Source organism: Pelmatolapia mariae, linkage group LG13 (genome assembly GCF_036321145.2).
Source record: "Pelmatolapia mariae isolate MD_Pm_ZW linkage group LG13, Pm_UMD_F_2, whole genome shotgun sequence".
Lineage (NCBI taxonomy): Eukaryota > Metazoa > Chordata > Actinopteri > Cichliformes > Cichlidae > Pelmatolapia > Pelmatolapia mariae.
The window spans coordinates 4,747,224-4,772,393 of NC_086238.1; the positions used below are offsets into that span (position 1 = coordinate 4,747,224).

Here is a 25,170-nt window from a genome sequence, read left to right on the forward strand (position 1 = left end):
TTCTATTGGTGTATCTGATCCGCAGTCAGGGTCAGAAAAAAAATGGACCTTGACTCTGTAAGGCGGAGCTTAAACTTCTGTGACTTTGGCGAACAACAGTTTTCAGCACGATTTTTCCCCCACTTCACTGCTGGAGTCACAGTTTCTTTCGTATCCGTGCAGTTAGGAATAACGGGACAGCTGCGGCGTCCAGTGCCAAATTGCAGGCAACCGGCGACATGGGTCTGATTAAATTTATAAGTGCGATCATTACTAGAGCGCTTTTTATCCTGATTGCTCTCATCGGTGTGTGGAGAGTGACGCGGGTGAAGGAACATAACTTTTACTGGTTGCTAACTTTCCTCTTTTTGCCGCTTGTCCTTGAAATGATAATAACCCTGAGGAGGAGGAAAGGAAAGGATTACAAATGGTGAGATGTGGAGCATGAATGTAAGAGTCTGGAAATGTGCTGTAAGGCTGTAATTATATTATCCTTGAGTATGCATTATGTTACTTAACGCCTGGAGTTTGCACAGCTTCTTTGCATGTACAGATGTACAGTATATGACTAAAACTAAGCGCTTGCCATTTCCCCCAAAACTTTATCCCTTCCCCCATCTCCCCCGAGCATCCTATATCCTGCCTGTCCCTCTGCTGCTATTGTTAAGCTGTCCTGAGACATTAAGTTGGGGTGGTACCCCTTAACTCATATCGCAGATCGTCAGTCTCCCCAGTCTTCCTGCATGCTTGAAATACATTGTGTTGTCCTATTTTTCTGGCGTGATATTGCATTTCATTCAACAACTTATTGAAGTGCTATATTGTGTTAGACTGTGCATTTAATGAAGCATCCACCAATCACCGAGGAGGTTAATGGATGCCTCAGAACATCTGTTGTTTTAAAAATCATGTTGTGTGGTAGTATTGTAAGGAAGTAAAGTAGAAGCAAAGTGATAATAAAATACTCAATATTGTGGCAGTAACTAATGATTATTTCAAACTGGCAAATCTCCAAAAGAACACAATGAAAAGCATCTGTTGTAATCTTATTTATCTTTAAAGGGTATCAGTTCTGTATATGGTATTTTTTATTTTTTATTTTTTTACTAATTATGAATAAATAAATAAAAAGTCTGAATGATTCTGGTCATCTTGCAGGTTTTCCCCACCCATCTTTCTGTTTCTCATTAGTATCATTCCCTCCATGTGGCTCCTGGAGCTCCACCACCAGCAGAATAAGGACAGCGAACCTAAGGTACTCCATGCCAGAAAGATAAATTATGAAACTTGCTTCAAATAATCTCCTGTTTCTCAAACATGTAATTTAACAACAGATGTTGGTGGGCAGGAAGTTTGCAGGCTTCCAGCTCTGTAAAGCTACCGTTCATTATACTTTCATTTACGGATTCCATCAGATATCCCATTTGCTTTTAGGTTTATATAGGCTTACCTGCAAGAGAATAATAAGTAGCCTGTGAAATTCAGTCTGTAAAATCTTCTTTCATCTGTTTCAGTGTCAAAAGCTTGATTCTTTGGATCTGTACAACCTCATTCAAAACAAAACCTCCAGAAATCTCACGATCACCGATTCCCTGAAGGTAAGAGTGATGGAAAGAAGAAGAAAAAAAAGAAGAAAACTGATTTTACACCATTTGGCACTCATAGTCAAATATATCATGTTGAATAGTTTTGTGAAACTAACAGAGAGTTTCCAAATGAACTGACTAGAGGCAGACAAAATTCTCAGGAAAGTTGCTTAGACAAGTCTCTTGGTGCTTACTTCCACTGGTTCTGTTTTGTATTGTTCCCTTTTACAGTGCTCACAGCTGTATGCCTGCCATGTCAGCACTTTAAAGCTGCCACATAATCATTCATGAGAAAGTCACTGCTCCCAGCCAGGAAACAGTCAAATGCCCACCATAAAAAAACCACAGCTCGGGCTTCAGGTTTTTGCTCATGAGGCTGAAGTTTTACTTCATACAGAGCTGTTTCTTGATGATAAGCTAACTGCCTGCTGGCTGTTTCTCGTTGATAAAGCCAAAAAGAAAAACACAAAAATGTTTAGCAAACCATATAATATAAAAAAAAATCTGTCAAGTCTTTTTTAAAATTTGAGATTCAGGGTGATTTAATGAAATAGTTCTTGGAAACTCTTTACACAGAAGTCTGGATTTAATGTATTACTGAAACTTAAAGTTCACAATGTATATCCCAGAATAACCTCGTCATCAGACACACTGTCTGCATTGCATAAACTTTAACTTTTCCCCCAGTTTCTTTAAACAGCTTAATTATTGTTTAAATAATTATTATTATATGCGTATGTGCATATAAATTATTATTAATTATTTATATGCACATACAGGGTTAGGAAAATATATATAAATATATATGTAAAGCATATTCTCTTTCTATTAACTTCTATTAAATTTTATTAACTGTATATTGAAATACCAGCATCCATATTCATGTCTTTTCTCAATTTAGTTGTGTCAGGCTCTTCAAGGGCAAAGAATACAAGACGTGGTTATCAGGAACTTAAATCTGATTGTAATTATCTGATTGTGTAATACAGGATCCCTGAAGAGACTTAACTGGAAAGCTTCCTACAGACTGATTGCGATATGTTTAGAAAAATTTCAACATCAGAAGACTGGCAGTCTAGTTTTGGCATTAGAGACTGACCAATATAGAAAGTAACTACTAATAGGAAAAACAGAAGTTCTTCTCCCTGAAGGGTTGCAGTCAGTGATTATCATTTTATTTGTTGTTTCGAGTTTGGGTTTCTTAGTGTTGATTTTCCCAATATAATGACATTTTGGTTCAAAGGAACTCAGGTTTTCACGTTCACAGCAGAATTTCAGTCACATAGTTTGCTTTACTTATGCTCAAATGCTTCTGTAGCACTACATTTAATTTTATCTGAGGATGGAGAGTATTTGATAACTAGAGGAGTTATGAATAGCTGACAGACGTGATCAAAGAAAAAGAATGATCTTCAATTGTGTTTTATTATAAGAACGCTTTGAGTAATTCAACAAGAAAGGAATAGATGAGATTTGAGATGAATATCACCTGCATACAGTACAAATGCTTCAGGTAAACAATAAGTTGAAGGATAAAGAATCCAACAATCAACCTCTCAGGAACCTCACTGTTCACAGGTCACAGTCAAATAAGTATAAGTGCATTTAAACACTCACTCTATCAGTTGGCTGGGTCCATCACTATCAAAATGACTGTCAAGAGTAGCATTTTAGTCATTTCTAAATGGGTGTGCTTTGCTTCAGATGATGTAAGAATAAACCTTTGATAATGGAAGCAATATTTAATTCAGGAGGTCATTAAAATAAGAGGATTGAAACTTCCTGTGCAGTCAAACTGTTTTGAAAGCTTTTCATGTTGATGGTTTTCTTACAAATGGAAATAAGTAATGAGGAGAGTGTGTTGAGAAGATGGGAGAAGTACTCTGAGGAACTCACAGATTAATTAAAAGAGAATGAGGGGAGGACAAATGGAGAACAGGCAGAGGGGAACTGTGAAGACGATGAAGCGGGGCTGCTGGCCGAGATTACATACCTGTGGAGGTATGAAGATGTCCAGGAGAGACAGCAGTGGGTTTTTGATCAGATTGTTTAACACAATTTTGGAGCGTGAGAGGATGCCTGAGTTTAAATACCTGTGGTTACCCATCCAAAGCAACAGACAGTGCACAAGAGTGGTGAAGAAGAGAGTGCAGGCAGTGTCAGAGTGATTTGTGACAGAAGAACAGCAGCAGGAGTGAAAGGCAAGGTTTGCAAGATGGTGGTGAGACATGCTATGATGTCTGGTTTGGAGAGAAAGACAAGAGGCAGGACGTTGAATATTTGCAGATTTTCATTGGGTACGTTGGGTTTGAAGACAAAGTTGAGAAGCTGAGGCAGTTTGTTCATGTGCAGAGGATGCTAAGGCAGGAGGAAAAGAGGAAGATCGTAGAGAAGATTCATGTGTGTAGTGAAGGAGGACATGGAGAGGGTTGGTGTGACAGGGTGAGATGGAGTAAACATCATACAGATGAAATGAAGACTTAGTGGAAAAAATAACTCTGTTTTACGTAGTTAGCATACAAACACTACATTTCAGGACACCTGTCAAACAATGAGGCCACAATGTAGCTGCAAAGACTATTTTAAATTGTATGGCTTTTAAAACTTGCAACAGTAGCCTGCATCTACATAACTATCAGAATAATCTCCAGTGGTCACATTGCTTTTACAGCCACAGTAATTAAGAACACTGAATAAAACTGCAGTTGTAAAAAGTTACAAATAAAACAGACTAAATTTTCTACACTGATTGGAAACACATGAGCCCCAATACTACAGTGACCAATAACAGTAAGAGGAGTGATTTAAACCAAAATATATAAACAATTACTAGACCACAACCACTACACCCAGTTCTCCCAGGAGATGAAAGAAAAAACACGTTTTGAAAAAATGGCTGCAGTTAGTTTTAACGTTTCACTTATAAAAACAATGTACAATGTTGTGTGGGATGATAAAATCACTGAAGGATAATTCTGGCAATGTTCTTCATTTTTCTTATTGTCAACAAATCCCATTGAAATATGAAAACATACAATGATATCATGTGAATGCCAAGTTTGGTTGTGTTGACAAAGTATAATGTAGCATATTCCCCTGACGCTAAACTACCACTGTCATCCAAATCTAATATTAACACGCAAAATATAATTTAGTCACGTCTTTGCACTAAGTGATGTATTCAATTCTGTTTTAGTGTGGCAGTGTCAGTTACTCTTACACTCACTGAGCACTTTATTAGGAACACCAATTTAATTGAACCCAGGTCATAAGTTGTACTTTATTCAGTTTTTACTGGCAGTTGCAGAAAAGACAGTTCTGCTGCTACTTATTATCAAGGTCAGAGTGGGTGATGGGTGAAACCCGATACTTATAACTTGGTCAGTCCATCAGAATTGTCTTTTGACCAATTTTCTTTGGTCAAAAAGGATAGGATTCTCATCCTACCTCTATCCTCCTCTGTCATGAACTTTCTCTTCGAAGGTTCATGTTGACATCTGTTCTAATAGGGCTAATTTCTGCATCCTTACGGGATACAAGTGAATTTAAACCACAAATGCCAGGATGATGTGTTCAAGAAATTGATGGAGGTGATAAAATGATGCTGAAGTGACTTAGCCTTGTCAGACAACCATCCTTGTCTCCAAATATCTGTTAATGTCTTTTCTTTTTCCAGGATATTGACGAGTTGTTCTCTGCTGTCTGCGCGAATGACTGGATCCTGGCTCTCCATCAGATCCTGCTCATCCTGCTCATTGTGGGGAAGTGGCTCCTGCCTTTGGGAGGCGGGGTCACAAGAGACGAATTGTCTCAACTTCTTCTAATCTTTGTTGGCACAGCAGCGGACATCCTGGAATTTACTAGTGAGACACTATCAGATATCAAGTGGGTGACTAATCATGTTCCTTCTCCATGTGCGTTTATTTCAATTTCACACAGAGCCATGTACATGTGTTGATAATATATCAATGCAATAACTGAAATAAGCAGTGAAACTCTTTCTTCACCGTGTGTTTTTTTGTTTTGTTTTTTACAGAGATAACAATGATATGCTGGTCTATGTCATCTTAGGTGTATGGACCTGGAGTATGTTGCAATTTCCACTCCATCTAGCAGGTCAGTGCATGTTAGTGTATCAAAATGTAACTTTAGTGCTTATTAAGGGCCTACACCATAAAGACACTAATTCCCTAGTCGCAGGACATGAAAAAAGCAAACAGTCTAAACAGCATGTTTAGAATTTCGCCAAACATCCTATCAACTGCTGGGAGTAAACAGTGATGTAGATAAGTTCTCCCTAGTGCCATCAAATTATTAACCGCCAAATTTTTTTCACTTCCCGAGTATCAAAACCAAAGTGCATTGCCATAGACATGGAAATGCTGCTTCAGACCTATACTTTAAAAAAAACTGCTACATGAAGTAGTCAGAACTGGGAATTTGTGCAAATAATTAGAGATAAATTGACAAAGCTTCAAGTTCTCATTTTTCCTGAGAAGAGGAAGCTTTTATCAGGCCAGACCAAACTAGAAGATTTGTTTTTCTGAAACTGAAGACATAAAAGAATGTACGCTTGTTTGCTGAAGTCCTGCTGTGTTCTTGAAATTGCCAAACCCTAATAATGATCTCAATTCTCCATAACCCTATCTCATAATTTATAAATAACCCTAATGATGCAGTTATATGCATCTTTACCATCGCAGTGCATTTAGAGCACTTAGTACTCTGTGTTTGCACCCAGAGAGCCATGTTCACTTTGTCTGGATCTCTTTTAAACACACAAAGAATTGATAGACAAATGCAACATATTCATATAATGCAGAGTTGACTTTGGAAACAGCCACTGAGAAAAAAAAGATCTAACAGTCAATTTAGAAGCTATTGTGGAGTTTCTGACACATCTTACAATCTTTAAGATAGGGTATATGTTCAAGCATTATAATACATTTTTGAAAGGTTAAGGTTCTTGAAAAATGTTTGATGATTAAAGGCGTGAACCTCATCAACCCCTCTTCAAAGAAATTAGACAACAACCACTGAATATATTAAAGATTAAAGGGTTTAAAGCTTGACTTTCCAATTACACTAACATGGTTTCCCCATCCCCCTATAACACAGGAAAACCACCAAAGATTGTTTATAGTTTGACTTGACTTATTCAAATATTTGGCTAGCTCTACATATTTGATCTGATAGATTTTTATACCAGCTACCCCTTGTGAGAATCAAAGGAAATTGCTTCATTATTACAATATATTTCATAGCCTTGCCAATAGCATTAATCACACAGCTTATAGCTTTAAGTTGGCCTTGAAACATTTAAACATACTGACACCATATTAATCTCTCACAGGTGCAGTCATAACCATTTTATATTGTTATATCTTTACACACATTGCAGCTCCATGGTCTTAAAGAGTTGAAGCTTTCCCAGGTAAATAAAGGTCACAAGCTTCATTCAGCGCGATGTCTGGGTGATACATTGGTAAGGAAGTGGGGAGCTTAAGAAAGATTGCACACATGCTTACAAAACACACATATACATTACATATAACTTAGAAACAGATTTAAGAAGAGGCCTGAAGGCACTCAGTTAACATACTGCACTGGAGGTTCTGTCTTGACAACAGGTGACGAGTGGAGAAGACCAGCCCCTGGAGACCACAGAGGCCTGAGTTTATTGCCTTCTTTGGAAGAAGATGCCAAAAGGGGAACTCCTGTGTCTGCAGTTAATTCTTAAAATACATAAATGTTCTGTACATGCAAATTATGTGACTGTAAACGCAAGAGGAGGCGTCATAATACTCTGATGATATAAAAGCAATCTGAAGTATAATTTTGGCGAAGACCCTTGCTGATGTATGCAGTGATTGTCTTCCCGCGCGTGAACTTCAATAAAGATTGCTTTGACCCAAATCTTCTGGACTGTCCTGGTTTTGTACTCTCCACCAATTTCGGACCCTTAACAATTGGTGCATTGGCCGGTGTTGGTTGAGGAGAGAGTGGCGTTGTGGACGTCCGAGGGGGTCGCACAATCAGGAGGCAGTGATCGATTTGAGTGGACAAAGGGCAGCCCATCTCACAAGGTAGGCACTACCTGTTGAAATATTCCGAAGTGTGCCGAATTGGATGATTGAAATTGATGTCTACTCATTAGATTACTGATGACTGTTTGTGTTCTTAGGTTCTGATGTTGTGTAGTTTATACATTGAAATAAGAAAAGGATAAGTTAAATGCAGTTGGACTGCTGAATAAGAAAAGGTAAAAGTAACGGAAATAGGAAAAAGATAAAGTAAAGTAGTTGGACTACTGAATTTAGGATATAGGTCATTTGAAATCTGTATATGGTAATACAGTCTTAATTGATTATAAAGCTGGGCTTGGACATCATTATAGTAGGTTTGGTGGTTTCATAGGGTGTCTTCAAAAGTAATTAAATTTCTGTAGAACGGAACTCTGGGAGTTCTAAGAAGTGCATTGTTCGGAGGTGACGCTCCCAACTTCCTGGGGACGCTCAGGATTTTCCGTTGGACGGGATAGTTCGATTGGCAATCGTGGACAACTGAGGACGGTCCAAAATAGCTACTGATTGGATCAGTTGACCGTTTGGAACGGTTTATGCACTTTTTTGGGTAGCAAAGGTTGGACCTTGGGCGTTGGACGCTTTTAAATTAACTTAGGAACCTTAGGAATTAGAACAGATACAGGTTGGACCTGATACTGTCATTGATTATAAAAAACTTGGAGTTTGTCCCTTGGAGGGTTAATTTAAAATTTGTCTAAATTCTGTAGGGTACGCACTTTTAAGGCCATGTATATATGATTGTATATATGATTTTTATAAGACGTCTGTGTGTGAGATTTTTACTGTCATTTTGGGTTTGTATATGTGGTCTGCCTGCCAAGTGCAACGCAACAAGCGGGTTATTTTTACACTGTGTGTGTCTGTGTCTATGTAAATTAGGTGTCTCTGACTTACTTGAAGTTACATTTCCGGTTTACTAATGAGTGCCTAATGACTGCCTGCACAGTCTGGGTTAAAGACGACTTGCTGGCGTTTTAAGGAAAGAATTACTTTAATTTTTACTTGGTTGTTAGTACGTCTGTTCTATATGGTGTTTTAAGGACATAACTTTTATTACTTTGTTTATATTACGGTTGTTAAAATTATTGTGCATTGTTCTAGTTTCTATTTTTCACGTGCCGGAACTATTTCACTCTTGACGTACTTCATAGCACTTGCGTTTTGTAGTTTCTTTGTACTTTTAATATTTTAAGTATATAATATAAACTTTACACATGCACACATGCCTGATTCTGGCTATTGCTTGCTTCAACATACGCCGATAGGTGATTTTTATGTTGTAACCTGTCGATGTCACCTTGTCTCTTCAGAGATTACCTACGGTTTTAAAGTTACCTCACTGATAGACAGATCAGAAGACAGATTAGTAGACTTTGCATGCAGTTGTGTCGTTATATTTACTGCTATTCGATTGTACTGTAGAGAACATATAAACTTAAGCCCCACTGACGCAGAACGGGACTTTGCTATATTTTGTGCAACGGCATTCAGGGACTTTAATATTCTGTTTGAGTGGCGGGGATAACTCCCTGCCTCATTTGGCTCGCATGTTTGATAGCGGCTCTTGTGTGGTTGAATATACATGGACAGGTGATATTGCAAACGTCACCTGTCGTTGTGAAGCTCTGCTTTCAGACGTTCGTTATGGTTTTTCAGTAACTGCAGTAATAAGAAATTCGCAACAACTCCTATTAGACTTTACCAATCGCAGTCTGATTATTTTTCGAGCACTGGAATTATACTGTAATCCCTATACTAATCCCGTTGAGGCGGAACGTGACTTTCCGGACCTGTGTGAGCGCGCTTTTCAGGATTTTGACATTAACTTCCAGTGGACGGGATAGCTCGCATTGTATTTGTGTGTGTAGGACATTGGACTGTCAGTCTTAAAGAACACACGTACATTTAATGGAGGACACACAAAATGTTGATTTGGAGTCGGTTAGTAGAAATATGACTGGATTTACTTTCAGTCTGGTGTTGACTCCAGTGACATATGGTGACACGTGGTGGGTAGAAACTGAACTGCGGGTTTGCTGTGAGGTTGGTCGTACAGATCATTACTTTAGTATCACTCTTAATTTGACTGAAACAGAATTCCCCCTGCTATTAAATGATTGCCTGCGTTTGGTAACCTCCCTGCGGGAGATTGTAGAATACAATAGCGAGGAGGCCGCAGAACTGTAGAGCTATAGGCCACTGTTGTGTTATAGGCCTATGTTTAATTTCCTGTTATATGTATAGTTTTCAATTTCAGCTTAATTACATGTGCTGTGCAGCCTAGCACATTGTAGGAAGTAAATTAATTTTGTTTGCTATTTCTCAGAACACACATAACAATTTGAAAGAGGAAGATGTTCACTTTTGGTTACTGCAGCATAAAACTTATTCCTCTGGGGGAGGGTCTCTACAGCGCGACTCGGGTTTTCCATGGAGAACGGGCAGAAGCGCCTGACGACCCTGTAGATATTGAAGTGGCCACAACTATTACAGAAGCTGAAATTGTCTGGTGGCTGACCACGAGCTTTTCATTATTTAGCACTATAGTAGCTTTGTGCGAGGATGTTCAGATTTCCCCAGAGACATCACAAGATGAGCGACATGGAGAGTGACAGTAATAATGTTAATGTGGTGTTTTAGTAGCCTTGCATTTGCGGTAATAATGTGCTAGTTTGAAATATTGATCTGAAGCTTGTGCATAATTGCTTTAGCTGATAACGTCTGATGTATTATTATATGACATATATTGAAGAGATGCTTGGTCCCTAGACAGTTAGGGTGTGGTTCCCCTTTGCTCACTGGTGCGTGAATGGCAGTGCATCTGTTTCCTGACAGGCACACTGAGGTCCCTTGAGGGGTGCAGAAATAGTTTTATTCACATTGTGACACACAAAACCCAACCACACACACTAACACAACCATGATTAATTGAGTGGTAGGTATTTCACTTTTTCTATATTTTCCTATGCTGACTGCCTTTGGGTAAGGGGTGAATGGGTGCCTGATGATACGAATGATGTGGGGGATCATGAGTTCACTGTGTGTGTGTCACCAAGCAGAATTAAAAAGAGGAAGTGACTGTTAGAGCGGACGGACGAGCACTGAGCTGAACTGGGAAGTGCCGGTGGGTGACTGAAAGGGAGGAGCCGACAGCAGCCATTTTGAAGAGGTAAGTGCTGTCTTACAGGAAGACACAAAATGGCTGACAGCTCAGGTACCGCACAGAGACGCTACAAAACATTGAAAGACCAGATGGAGGAGCTGAAAAAGGCCATAAGGATGGCCTGTACAGGTTCATCTAAAGCAGCTGAGAAGGAGTGTCGCGCCATGGAAGAAGAGGTAAGCAAAATTCTTGAATTACAACACAAAGGTTTAGATGAAAGGACACCACTGGATGCCGTGCTTAAAACAGAGGGAGAGAGATGTGAGAAGATACTGAAAAGCTTACAGGAGCAATCAGGAGGCCGCTCAGTCAACCGGAAAACAAAAAAGGAAATGACGGCCCTGAAGGCAATGCATGGGAACTGCTGCAAGTGGATGATGATGTGCAGTGCAGTGTCGTCCTGGATGAAGGAAAAAGTGGAAGACTATGATCGAGCAAAGGAAGAAGAAATGGCAAGTATAATGAAATTAATGCGGAAATTACAGGAAGATAATGGAAAGTTGGAGGACAAAATGATAAAACTGACGCTAAAAAGCGAAGGAGTGAATAACCCTCACACACCAACAATATATCCGTGGATCACTCAACTTCCCAGTGCCCCGCCACAGCCTGGTGGAGCCGAGGCTCCTCCCCCTTATGTGATGCCGGTAATGACCATAGAAGGAGGACAAGTGCATGGCCCTGGTGGACAAACTGGCATTGCGGTCGGAGGACTCGTAAATGTCCAGTACTCAAGCATGCCCGGGGCAACACAAGCTGAGGAAATGACGGCGGTGGGACAGCAGCACATGGAGAATGCAGGGACACAGACGGCCTGTACCGCAGGTCCAGGTGTGGAATCTTGTCGCCTGGCCCGGACGATGCAGGACTCAGCAGGAGAACCGGCAGCGACGGTGGTGTCTCATACCGAAGCCTCACCTGCTGCCCCGACTGAAGAGGTGACTTCACCAGATGAAGAAGAAAGAAGGTCAGAGTTTGCTGAGTTGCCGTTCCACATGGGACAGAGAGTGAGCCAAGCAGGTAAGCAGTACACACAGAAGAAGGACCTCTGGGACGGGCAAGTTCGTGGGCGTATGCACGAGGACAGAGACGCCCTACTGGCGGTAGTAGACACGTTGACCGCCGCAAAGCAAAAAGCCCTGAAGGAACTTGCGGAGGAGGAAATGAAGGATCTCAAGCCTGGATGGAAAGGGAAGAAAGTACTGAGGAGAGTGATGGAGGAGGACATAAAAGATCGCAAGACCTCGTCGGAAGAGGAGGAGGACGAAGAACAGGAGGAGACTGAAGGACAAGGCGATTGTGAGCAGGACAGAAATCTGGATTTGCGCAGTAGAACAGTGTACAGAGCCCCAGACACAAAACCTAGGCCCACCGTCAAAGGGGAGCGCCAATCCATATTTGACACCTCAAGAAATTCAGGAAAGACTGGGAAGAGCAGAGAAGTGGAATTTGAGGATGAAGCCCAAAGACCAAGCCGTAACTTGCCGCTGATAATGGGCCCCAAACATGAACCAATTTACCGAGCATATAAGGTAAGAGATTTGGAAGCATTGGTTAGACAACTGCCACCCATCACAGAAGGAGGAGCAAAATGGCTGAGGAAACTGAACATGCTAACAGAAGGAGAGGAAATTGCCATCGGCGACTTCCGCGCGGCGGCCGGAAGAGTTATGCTAGGGGGCGCTCTGGCAGACGTCGAAGCAATCGCAGGAACAACTCTCTACGCAAATAACGTGCCATATTGTGAGGTGCGAAATGCCCTAGCAAATGCAGTACGTGAAAAGTACCCTACCCCAAATACAGGAGCCATTCCTAAAATAGTATGGGATCCACAATACACACCTTTAGAGTTCCTAGCAAGAGCAAAAGAGCAGTGGATGTCAGAAACAGGGATACATCCTGGTCAAGAAGGAGAATCAAGAGCGTGGTTCAGAGCGGCGGTGCTGGCAGGGCTGCCTCAGCAGGTGAGAACTGATTTGGAGAAAAATCCAGACTTTGCTGTGGCCGACTCCACCCAATGGGAGAGGCATGTAACGCATCGGTTGATGCTGGAGAAGGATGATGTGACCAAGCAGAAAAGGGAGCTGGAGGAAGCGCAGGCGGCGCTCGTAAAATATCAGCTGGCAGAGGCACGAATTAAAGTAGATGAGAAAAAGAAAGAAGCCAAAGAAGCCACAAAGAAAATGATGGTGGCGAAGCCACAGCCTGATCCCGTGCCTGAGTGGCCAGATCTGGACCCCAACCTTTATCCTGATGACCGCTGGCCCGCCAACGCACCAAGGCAGAGACAACCCGCGGGGAATTGGGGGGTGGCGAGACCGTACAGAGGGCGTGGTGGTTACGCCGGGAGAGGACAAAGGGCTCGTGGGACGGGGAATCCCAGCTATGCGTCATGGAATGCCTGTCTGAGATGTGGAGCAGAGGGACATTGGGCGAGAGACTGCCCGGAACAGCCCCAAAACTACCGTGGGCGAGGCTACCAAACCCAGGCACGTGGAACTCCCAGAGGAAGAGGTGTATACAGAGGTGGACACCAAGCTCCTAACCCAGGTGCAGCGCCACTCGCCCAGTATCCAGTGGCAGACTGGGGCTGGGAAGAGCAATATTGACGGGGCCCTGAGAAACCGGACGGTGTGGGAATGGCAGATCCCATGCTGTCAATGACTGTGGAAGGAACACCACTGACCTTCCTGGTGGACACTGGAGCGACCTACTCCACGCTTATATCCACACCAAACAGTGCAACCATCTCTGACCACACTGTGAGCGTGGTTGGTTTCTCCGGGGTTCCAATGACTCTGCCATTAACTGATCCAGCACTTACTGAGCTGGGAAGACAGACTTTGAAGCACAGATATGTGGTGTCGCCACAGGTACCAGTAAATCTCATGGGCAGAGATCTGCTTGTGAAGCTAGGAGCTACCATCACCTGTTCCGCAGATGGCCTGACGGTTACTTTGCCGGGCGGAAACCAGTTCCCGTGCCTGGGGACACATACAAAGACTCAATATCTGCTCCAAGACTCTGAACAAGCTACAGCCGACATCTACTGGGGGAGGCTGGTGGAAGACGGCATTCTGAGACAATATGAGCTGTGGAGACCCTGGATAATGAGCCTGGCCGTCTACACCCCGCCGCGTGACCCTTACCACGTCACTCTGTTTTATGATAGGGACGACGATGACACCTACCGAGAAAATTTTGAAAATGACCTCGAAGGTCAAATTTGGAGCGTGCGTTGCCATAACATTTATGTGGGCCCGGAAGGGGTAGCAGCGGCTGCAAAATTGACGGAAGAACAACTGCTTTGGTACGAGATGGGCTCCGATTCAGCTCCCCATGTCACTTTGGCGGTCCACGTCGGTCATCGGGCCCGAGAGTTGGGTCCGATGGTCAAGCGAGCCCTGGATAACAGCTGGTGGCAAAGTACTCAAATCCCAAATGTCTGGTATGCACCACAGTGCAAAACCTACCGAATCACCTGTCTGTCTAACGACGCGGTGGTTGTAGAACACAAAGAAATTTCAAGAACACACGGCAGGGAAAAAACAGACCACCCTGACGCAGTTGCAGCACTTTCACAGCTCCCTGACTGTTTGTGGTCAACAGGGCCCACGGATGTTGGCCTGGCCAACTGTTCACCCGTCCTGTTTCAGCTGAAATCGGAAGTGCCAATTGAGAGACCTCAGTACAGACATAAACCAGAAGCTGAGGAAGGCATTGCAGAAACAATTGAGGGGTTGTTGAAAGTAGGTGTGCTCGAGCCCTCTCAATCATACTGGAACACACCTATTCTGCCAGTAGAAAAGCACGGGACAGGCAAATACAGGATGGCACATGATTTGAGAGCGATTAATGCAATACTACGTACAGACACCGTGCCTGTACCAAACCCATACACGGCTTTAACTGCCATCTCGTGGGAACAAAAGTGGTTTACATGTATTGATCTTGCTAATGCTTTCTTTTGTCTCCCTCTGCATGAATCACTCAGGGACATTTTTTCATTCACATACAGAGGACAGCAGTACAGATACACACGCCTGCCACAGGGTTTTGCCTTGTCTCCAGGCATTTTCAACCAGGTGCTGAAAGACGCGCTGTCACCGTGCCATCTGCCTGAAGGTTGTACACTCATTCAGTACGTAGATGACTTGTTAATAGCAGCCCCGTCCGCATCCGCCTGCACAGCAGCCTCTCTGGTGGTTCTGAACCGCTTGGCAGAATGTGGGTTTAAAGTAAGTAAAGAAAAACTGCAGCTGGTCCGACCGGAAGTAACATTTCTGGGCCGAGTCATCGCACACAGGTCAGTGGGTTTAATGAACACACACAGAGACCAGATTCTGACACACCCAAAACCAAGAACTGTGAAGGACCTCCTTTCCTTTCTTGGCCTGACAGGCTACAGCAGACAGTTTATCCCGAATTATGCGGGTAAGACGGCCCCCTTAAGGGACCTGATCAAAAAGGTGGGCGTTCGAAACCTTAAGGCAGAGTTACCATGGACACCACCAACAGAGACAGCATTCATTTCACTCAAACAAGACCTGTCAAGAGCCACAGATCTGGCCACACCCAACTATGATGAACCATTCTATCTTGATGTTTCTGAAACAAATGAGATTGTGAATGGCGTTTTGTTTCAGAAAAAAGGAGGAGGTAGGGATGTGCTTATGTATGTCAGCGTAAGATTAAATCCAACAGAGGCAAGACATCCCCCATGTACACAGCATGCAGCTGGGGTAGCCAAAATCATTCAGAAAACAGCACATGTAGTAAGAGAACATCCACTTAAAGTGCTCACCACACACAGTGTAGTAGCCTATGTAAACTCACAAGCCTTCACAATGACACCACTGAGACAACAGAGACTGAGCAAAGTCCTGGATGCTCCAAACTTGACGTTTACACATGAGGGCATAAACATGGCAGACTTGATGGGGTCAGGGGAACCACACGACTGTGCCAAAAGAGCTGAAGCTGAAGAGAAGGTCAGAGAAGATTTGAAAGCAGAACCTATCATAGGTGCGGAGGACTGGTTCACAGACGGCTGTTGTCACCGGGATGAAGAAGGACTGAAAGCAGGCTACGCGGTGGTTTCCAGAAGAGGACGACAGTATGAGGTAAAAGAAGCTGGAAGAATAGAAGGTCAGCAGTCAGCACAGAGAGCTGAAGTAATAGCCCTGACTCGAGCCCTGAGACTGGCCAAGAACATGAAGGTGAACATCTACACTGATTCAGCTTATGCATTCGGGGCAGCTCACGTGGAACTCGCTCAATGGAAGAGAGCAGGTTTCAGAACAGCAACCAATGCCCCAATATGCCATAAGAAGGAAATGGAGGAACTGGAAGACGCTCTGAACGACCCAGACATGGTAAGTATCATAAAATGTAAAGCACACTCTCAAGAAAACACAATGGTAGCAAAAGGGAACCAGAAAGCAGATGAAGCCGCCAAAGAAGCAGCAGGCTACAAAGGACGGAGACAGATGGTGGAGGTTATTGCTGAAGAAGAGCCAACTGTTAATGTGTTGGAGGAAGCCAGAAGGGCGCAGGAAGAAGCCACCCAGGAAGAAAAGGAGGTGTGGCAGGCCCGAGGAGCCAGAAAAGAAGGAGGTCTGTGGAGAGGGCCCCACGGGCGACCGGCTCTAACAGCCAAGCTGGCTGAAAAGAAGGTAAGTGAGGCACATGGACTTGGTCACGTGGGTGTGGCACAGATGGAGAGAAACTTGTGTCACTGGTGGCACCCTCACCTGAGAGACATGATAAAAGAAAAAGCCAGAACGTGTCTGATCTGTGGGGCACACAATCCAAAACCAGCGGTGAAGCCAGAACCAGGTAAGTTCCTCATGCCAGAGAGACCAGGAGAAGAAATTGTGATTGACTACACTGACATGGTGGATGGGGGACCAGGAGGACTGAGGTACTTGTTGGTATGTGTGGATGCTCTGACCGGCTGGCCAGAGGCATGGGCGACTAAAAGAGAGGATGCAAAAAGTGTGATTAAATGTCTGATTAACCACTACATCCCAAGGCATGGGTTTCCCAAGAGGATTAGATCAGATAATGGGACCCATTTTAGAAATAAGGATTTAGCAGAGGTGGAGAGAATGTTGGGGGTCCAGCATAAATTCGGGACAGTGTACCACCCTCAGTCCCAAGGAAAAGTAGAAAGAATGAACCTAAATTTAAAGAACAAATTGGCTAAAATCTGTGCACAGACGGGGTTGAATTGGGTTGCAGCCCTGCCAATTGCTTTGATGACCATAAGATGTTCTGTTAACCAATCCACAGGTTTCACGCCCTACGAGCTGTTGACAGGACGGCAGTTTCCGGCGCCTTGGACGGTGGTTCCAGCGACAGAACAGTCTAAGAGAAGTAACAAGTCTCATGCTGAATACTTTAATGAAGTAAAAGCTCTGGTGTCCAGTTTTACAAAACAGGTGACCGCCGGGAGGCCCACGGCAGAAGGAGAGGTTCCAGAGGCAAAAGCAGTGTGGCTGAAAGTCATAAAGAGGAAGTGGAAAGAGCCTCGTTGGACCGGACCCTATGAGGTGACGGCTCGGACGGCCACAGCGGTCCGTTTGAAAGGAAAAGGGGAAAATTGGTATCACTGGACGCAGTGTGCTGCAGCAGACGAGAGCCTGGTGGACAGCGACCTAGCTCCACCGAACACGGGGGCTGACGACAGCCAGAGGCAGAATAAATCCTCTCCCCCGTGCAACGGGCCGAACAGTAGTCTACCTGGGAGGCCGAAGCAAGAAGACCAGCAAAGGAGGAGATCCCCACGCCAACGCAAGGGAGTGGTAACACATTAAAAAAAAAAAAAAAAGAGGAAAGCACTTAAATAAATATATTTTGATAAAAGAAGTATAAGTTTCACACGACAACATGCACGCATTTGACATACAGGCACGTAGCAGGAGGCGTGAGGAGAGAAAATTGGTAAAAATGCTCCTCACAACCACATGGTTGTTATATAAGATAGTATTACTTTTGCTAATATGTATTTTTGTGTATTTTTGGCAGATAGCCTGGAACAGCCCACCCGAGCACGGAGGTCAGCCCAGCCCTCCACCGACTGAAAAACAGAACACTGAAATGGGGCCGTTACAGAGACCCAAACGAGAGGTATCAGGTAAAAGGGATGGGTGTCTCAGCGCTTATAATGGCATGGAATTGGACTACGTTAAAGGGTCCACGAGTTCATACTCTTTTGATTTGTGTGAAGTGATTAACTGCAAAGGCGCAAACAGCAGCTGGAGGGGATATGACGTGTGGATCTGCAGTCACCCGGATATTTGTACCCGGGGAGGGAACCCTCACTCCAGCCGGGGAATCCGCCCAGTGCTAGCGTCTTATACCGCAGGGCACTGGTGCATTCCTGGGTGGAGCAAGGTGGTAGCCTGGACTGGAGTGAAGTGGGAGCCACACGTTCCTGAAGGATTGAAAGGGATAGCCATCCAGAGGGACTTTTCTGCCTCACAGAACCCTATCACCCTCTCTCTGGGACCATGGAGCTCTTTGCCCAGGTCAAATAGTCCGGGAGGCGTGTTCTACCTGGTGATTGGGGTAGATGTTTCAGGGACAGACCCGACAGGTGTGATTAGAGTGAATTTAGTAAACCCAAAGCCCAACCCTCCGGTCATAAATAGTACAGGGGATTGGGGAAACGGGTCGTTAACTGTTGCCCGTGAGGAGCAAAAGCGGCGAGTCCTGATTGTGGACTACACCAGGTTGAAGCCTCAGGACTTAATTGAACGCGCCACCGGTTTCAGTGACAGTAACCTGTGGCTGGACTGGGTGGCTCAAAATGCAAAAGAACAAGATGTATCTAACTGTGTTGCTTGTGCTTCAGCTAGGCCGCGCTTGTTTACAGAACCCGCTCCACTGTATCCAGAGGACAAATGGGGATATGACTGCATGCTACAAATCACAAGAGAAGCGGTGAGTACTGGCAATTGTTCAATATTGGCCAGCCTCTTCCCGCCAATTGATAAAGGTACAAAGGTAGGACCATTTAGACCCAAAAAAGATAACTATACTTGCTTTAAGTTTTCCACAGACAAAATAAAATACAAGCTGGGAGATATCGATCCCAGCTGGTGCGCTACGACGCTCACAGGAAGAACCACCAATGCAAAGAATGACTCAAACACAGTAATAGGTACATGGGCAAGAAGTGGGTTGTACTATTATTGTGGGGAGAGAACTCTTTTGGTCCGTGTTCCACTAGGAAGTGTCGGGACCTGTGCAATGGTAAGGTTGGGTGCTCAACTGATATTAATCGGCAACAGAGTGACAGCAATTCCCCAGAGTAACACACGCACACTGGCAGCCAGACGTAAGCGACATGTATTGGGTAAGGGGACACATGCATATGATCCTAGGATGAATTCACCCACCTGGATCGACTCCATAGGAGTGCCCAGGGGAGTTCCTAACGAGTATAAACTGGCAGATCAAGTAGCAGCTGGTTTTGAAAACCTACCAATCATTTCTGCTCTTTTTCCAGTGACCCCAAACAAGAATGTGGATAGAATAAATTATGTCCATTATAACCTGCTGAGACTCTCAAACCTGACCAGGGATGCCTTTGAGGGAGTGGCGGAGCAGTTGGGCCCGACCTCATTAATGGGGGTCCAAAACAGACTCGCTCTCGACATGGTTCTGGCCGAGAGGGGAGGGGTCTGTGCTATGTTTGGTGACCTGTGTTGTACTTTCATTCCTAATAATACTGCCCCAGATGGCTCAGTTACCCGAGCTCTGGAAGGTCTTAAAACGCTGTCAAGAACCATGCATGAAGATTCTGGAATTGAGAATCCCTTTGAGGGCTGGATGACATCCGTGTTTGGCCAGTGGAAAGGGTTTGTAATGTCTGCCATGTTATCTGTATCTGCTTTTCTAGGGATTTTGGTCACCTGCGGATGCTGTCTCATTCCTTGTGTCAGAGGATTGTTGGAAAAGGTAATTACGAGGGCAGTGGACCCCGGGGTGGTGACCCCGGTGTCTATGATGCCATTAATGGACGTAGAAACGACTGAGGGGGCCGAGGAGTGACACAGCACACGGTGTGGTGACCTCTTGTGGCAAGAGGTCAAAAGGAGGATTGTGAGAATCAAAGGAAATTGCTTCATTATTACAATATATTTCATAGCCTTGCCAATAGCATTAATCACACAGCTTATAGCTTTAAGTTGGCCTTGAAACATTTAAACATACTGACACCATATTAATCTCTCACAGGTGCAGTCATAACCATTTTATATTGTTATATCTTTACACACATTGCAGCTCCATGGTCTTAAAGAGTTGAAGCTTTCCCAGGTAAATAAAGGTCACAAGCTTCATTCAGCGCGATGTCTGGGTGATACATTGGTAAGGAAGTGGGGAGCTTAAGAAAGATTGCACACATGCTTACAAAACACACATATACATTACATATAACTTAGAAACAGATTTAAGAAGAGGCCTGAAGGCACTCAGTTAACATACTGCACTGGAGGTTCTGTCTTGACAACAGGTGACGAGTGGAGAAGACCAGCCCCTGGAGACCACAGAGGCCTGAGTTTATTGCCTTCTTTGGAAGAAGATGCCAAAAGGGGAACTCCTGTGTCTGCAGTTAATTCTTAAAATACATAAATGTTCTGTACATGCAAATTATGTGACTGTAAACGCAAGAGGAGGCGTCATAATACTCTGATGATATAAAAGCAATCTGAAGTATAATTTTGGCGAAGACCCTTGCTGATGTATGCAGTGATTGTCTTCCCGCGCGTGAACTTCAATAAAGATTGCTTTGACCCAAATCTTCTGGACTGTCCTGGTTTTGTACTCTCCACCAATTTCGGACCCTTAACACCCTACTGACAGAACTCCCAGGGAATTTGTGTGTCCTGCTGTCCTCAAATCAGGAACCTTTGGCTTTCTATGTGACTATGTAAACCATTACACTCCAACAAACACTGGGTAACATAGGAGTCTTGTGCATATGTGAAGCAGAGTTTTCACTTCTATGATAGGTTAGACTTTTTTGAGGTTTAAACAGCTAAACAATAAATGGATAGCCTTTGTTTTTGTTTTTAGCCATTTAAAGGCTAGAAATGATGCTTTAACTGTAGGTCTTAGTGATGCCCCCCCCCCTCCTCTTATCTACTGGTCTACTTAAAGAAGTAAGCTGTTCTAACTGTTTCTCCCTCCCCTTTATCCAGCTTTCTTCTAATTGGCTAACTTTCTTATGGGTGGGAAGATGTAAGTCCAAGGGAAAACCATAATAGGTATCCTTTATGTGTGACTATTCCAGCATTTCTTTAGAGAAGAAAGATTTACCTCTTGAAAAACAATAGCAGGGAAAGTTACTCTAAATAGCAAATGTGGCGTCTGTCAGACTACATCAAGCTACCTGAATGAAACCTTCATTTCACTTCCAATCTGTTGCTTTTTGTCTCCTTATCTGACATAGTGGTGAACTCCACACCTGGCAGAGAGGCTGATCAGGGTGCACAGGATTCCCTCTTGACTAAACACAGCACTGACATATGGAACATCATTCAGGCGCTGTTTATCCAGGACGGCCCTTTTCTGTTTGTCAGGCTCACTGTGATGGCTTGCTTCAAAGTCTTCCATCAGATGCTTGTCTTTTTTGCCATCAAGAACTTCCTAGTGGTTGCACTGAACTTGTACAGGTTTGTTGTTATATGCCAGGACTTCAGAACCTCCAGTGACGATAATACCGGGGGCACCGCTGTCCCATGACTTTGATGCATAAACAACAAGTGTAAATGGGAGTCTGGGAGGATTTTATAACAAACTTTTTAAAGATTTTTCAGTTAAAAAGAAAACTACACCGGGAGCAGGAAAATAAAAAGAATTGAATGCTCTCTGCTTTCTTCCCACACTTCTACTGCGTGAAATACAGAATTCAGAAAACTCAGACATGCTAAGCAGCTAAGTTCAGAGTCCACATGTGACTTAACTGCTTAGCATCCAGTTCAGCCTATGAAAATCTCTGTCAACTCATTCATGTAGTACTTATATCCGGTTATGAATACATGATCTAAATGTTAGTTTCAACTATGCACGGTATAAACTGGTTTGTTTGTTTGTTTGTTTAAATGAATGACTTACGTGACCAACAGCATACCAGGGACACAGCAAAACAAGGAAACAGAGCAGAACAGGAAAAAGGTGTGGAGGTCACAAAAATAAATATCTCCATATAAGCAAATAGTGCAGATCTACAACACTAAGCCTGTCAACACTCCACAATGCCTTAAAGTAGCTCCAGTGCCTCTGCTTGTCAGTGCAGCATAAAATAACTGAAGTCCCAGACTTTTAGGTAAGACTTTTGTGCTTAATGACTGAGAGGACATGAGGTCACCAAGAACAGGAAGAGAAAAAAAGATGAGAGCAATGGCTCAGAGGCTAGGAGGTGTTGACAAAAAGCTCGACAGCATTTTTCCTGTCTTAACGCAGACAGGAAGTTCCAGTTGATTAAAACAAACCCTGATCCTGAGCAGTTGGCTGTTAAAGAAAACAACTTTAGCAGCGTGGATAATTATTCCACACCTTGATTGATGGTTAATTGTACCTCTTGGATGGTGATGCTTAAAAAGTAATTCATGCACCCCCCCCCAAAAAAAAAAAAGAAAAACCCTTCTTAACAAGTATGAGAAATGTCAAATAATCCCCGAAGTGGGTGCATTATCTTATCGTTCGTGCAATATTGTTAAAGAGACCAAACACACCGTTAAACTTTACTCAGGTAATGAGCTCTGTTTGCGTTGTATTTAAGACCTTTAAACTTCACCTCAGGCTTTAAGATGCCAGCAATTTTTGTTTTCAAATTATTTGTGTTGCTTTGGTGATGCTATTTTGACTGCATTATTTTCCCAAATTACTGCAAGAAATAGCATCTTATCCTGTCAAGGTCTTATTTTTTCTGTAATTTTGTTGTTGTTTTTTTTAATAAATATCATTAAATGATGTAGCTCTGCCTCCCGTTACTTTACTAAACAAGCATTTGCTTCAGAATGAAACTGATCATTTACAGCAGAATTCATGGACTGACCTGTTTCACTTCACAGATATAAATTCAAACCTCTGAGCATGCATTTCAAGTATAAATTATAAGGTTCAGCCATTACTTGACTTCTGCACAGCCCCACCTTAAAGTAAAAGCTGAATCACTTTAAGAAAAAAAAAATCTTAAAAGCATATTTATTTTGTGTAAATCGGGTTACTGATCATTTTTTACAGTAACCCGATTCTGCAACCTGTCTGCTGTCTCCCCTTTGTGGACAATTAGTGTATTAACACTTTGATGCCATCTGTGGGCAGATTTTGACATGTTGTATAATCATAGTCAGTTTTATTTGAGCTTAGAGCTCTCTGTGAAATCACTGTGGCTGCTGTCAAACTGTTACTGGAGTTCGTTTGTTTTTAATAGAGCAGCCACAGACTGCCACAATGATCCAAAAAATCCAAAATAAAAGTTTTGCATCTCAAAGCTTGACAGGTGTGTTGAGGTGTAGTGTTTGCATACTCCGAGTAAAATAGAGTTAGTTTAACAGCAAGTGAAGTCGCTTTGGAAGAAACATCTGTTCAGAAGGCAAAAAGCATTATTTGTCAACCAAAGCATGTTCTCTTAAGTTATGTTGTTGCCCTCAGGTTGGTGCTGTCCTGCACCTGTGAGAAAAACAAACTGCTACTCAAAATCTTTCATATCGTCTTCTAATAAGCTGCTGAATGTTGAGTAGTTTTTCTTATTCCATCTTCAATCTATGTTTGGGTTCTTCCCAGAGACTTTAAAACTGTACCTACATGTAGTTTGTTTATTTATTCCAAATTTTATATGGTTATTATGATGGTGGACTGTCAAACTGAATTGCCCATTGTGGCATTAAAGTTTTCTTTTTTTTTTTTTTTTTTTACCTTTTATTGTTTATTTTATTTTATTTTATTTTATTTTTTTTACTTGCTAGATACGGGACAGGGGAAAAGAAAAGGGAGAAAGAAAGAGGGGGGAAAAAACAAAACAAAACAAAAAAAAAAACAGCGGAGAAGAGGGACGGGGATAAAGGGCAAAAAACAAAAACCAACAAAATAAGCAGACAAAAAATACATATATCGATCACCTGGATCACCTGTTGAGAAAGAAAAAAGAAAACAAGCAGAAGAAAACGAGAGTAATAGAATAAACAACATCACAATGATATATGGGAATATAACACTACATACTTAATATTAAACATTATTGTGCAGCACGTAAGATCGACAGCGCACAGTGTGCTTTGAGGTAGGAGCCAAAAAGGGTGTAGTTTGTGTGTGTGATCACCTGTGTGTACACCTGTGAGCATGAGCGCGCTTGTATTTAAAAGGTTCCTTAATGTAATGATCTGCTAGAGGGTGTGGGGGGCCACAGTCCCATCCTCCAGGGCATGAAGCAGGTATGGAGGAGATCAAAACTCCAGACATCCAGAGGCCCCCAGAACACAAGAGACCAAGGAAGACCAACAGAGGGGCAGCCGCGCCACTGTCCCAGAAAGAGCTGAGGAGAGTCCCAGATGAGGGATCACTCAGCAGCCGCGGAGCAGAAGCCAGGGGGGGTTGCAGTGACGTGCCCGTGAGCTCCGCCGGCAGCCAGCTGTGCCTGAGTGACCGAGCCCCAGGCCGAGAGGCCGAGGGCACCCCACCCCCGAAGTGGCCCGAGCGAGCCCCAGGTTCCAGGCCCGGATAAGCAGCCACCAAGGAGTGAGCCGGTGTGTACCCGGACGCCCACCCCCGGACACAAAGAACCACCAACGCATCGATGTCTGAGGGCGTCTGCCACCGGCAGGGGAAGTGGTGGGGGGAGATAGGCCTCCAAACCTTGGAGGGCCTGAGATGTCCCCAGAGAGGTGGCGTCTGATACCCAACCTGACATATAGACACAGACATACAGGCACACTCAAATACAAACATCCATTCCCACCCTCATGCTCTCATAGGCAATTACTCCACACTCAACCAACGTGGAGACAGACATAAAGAGACGCTGTACACACAATCACACTCCCCAAGCGTACTCTAAGAACCGGGTCTAGGTACCCTTGCCCCTGGAGGGGGAAACTGCACCCAGACCCAGGTGGTGTTACCCTTTTCCCTGCAGTGGGGAGAAGCAGACTGCCCCGACTCCGCAGCAGCAGGGAGGCCCCACACACCAGACCCCAGTCGGACGGCCAACTCCTCCTCCTAGCCCCCCCGCTCCAGCAGGCCGCAGAGACCGGGGGTGTGAGAAGACTCCAAACCTCCCTCTACCCGCTCATATGTAGTGTTGATGTATATGTGTTCTAAGGTGCAATTAAAACCCAGGAGG

At 43.6% G+C, this 25,170-nt stretch overlaps 1 protein-coding gene across 6 annotated transcripts; it reads left to right on the forward strand.

Moving 5' to 3' along the window:
- Positions 1-96: 96 nt before the first annotated feature.
- Positions 97-22,738, forward strand: LOC134639583 (transmembrane protein 26-like). 6 transcript variants are annotated; one of them, XM_063490829.1, is made up of 6 exons: positions 97-409; positions 1,138-1,234; positions 1,494-1,577; positions 5,242-5,450; positions 5,602-5,681; positions 21,277-22,738. In XM_063490829.1, the coding sequence occupies exons 1-6, from the start codon at positions 219-221 to the stop codon at positions 21,567-21,569; spliced, it is 954 nt and encodes a 317-aa protein (XP_063346899.1). In that variant the 5' UTR covers positions 97-218; the 3' UTR covers positions 21,570-22,738. The 6 variants fall into 6 exon arrangements, with proteins under 6 accessions (XP_063346899.1, XP_063346896.1, XP_063346898.1 ...); XM_063490826.2 differs by lacking the exon at positions 21,277-22,738 and adding an exon at positions 17,109-21,255; XM_063490828.2 differs by lacking the exon at positions 21,277-22,738 and adding an exon at positions 17,245-21,255 and having other exon boundaries at positions 5,637-5,681.
- Positions 22,739-25,170: the final 2,432 nt, after the last annotated feature.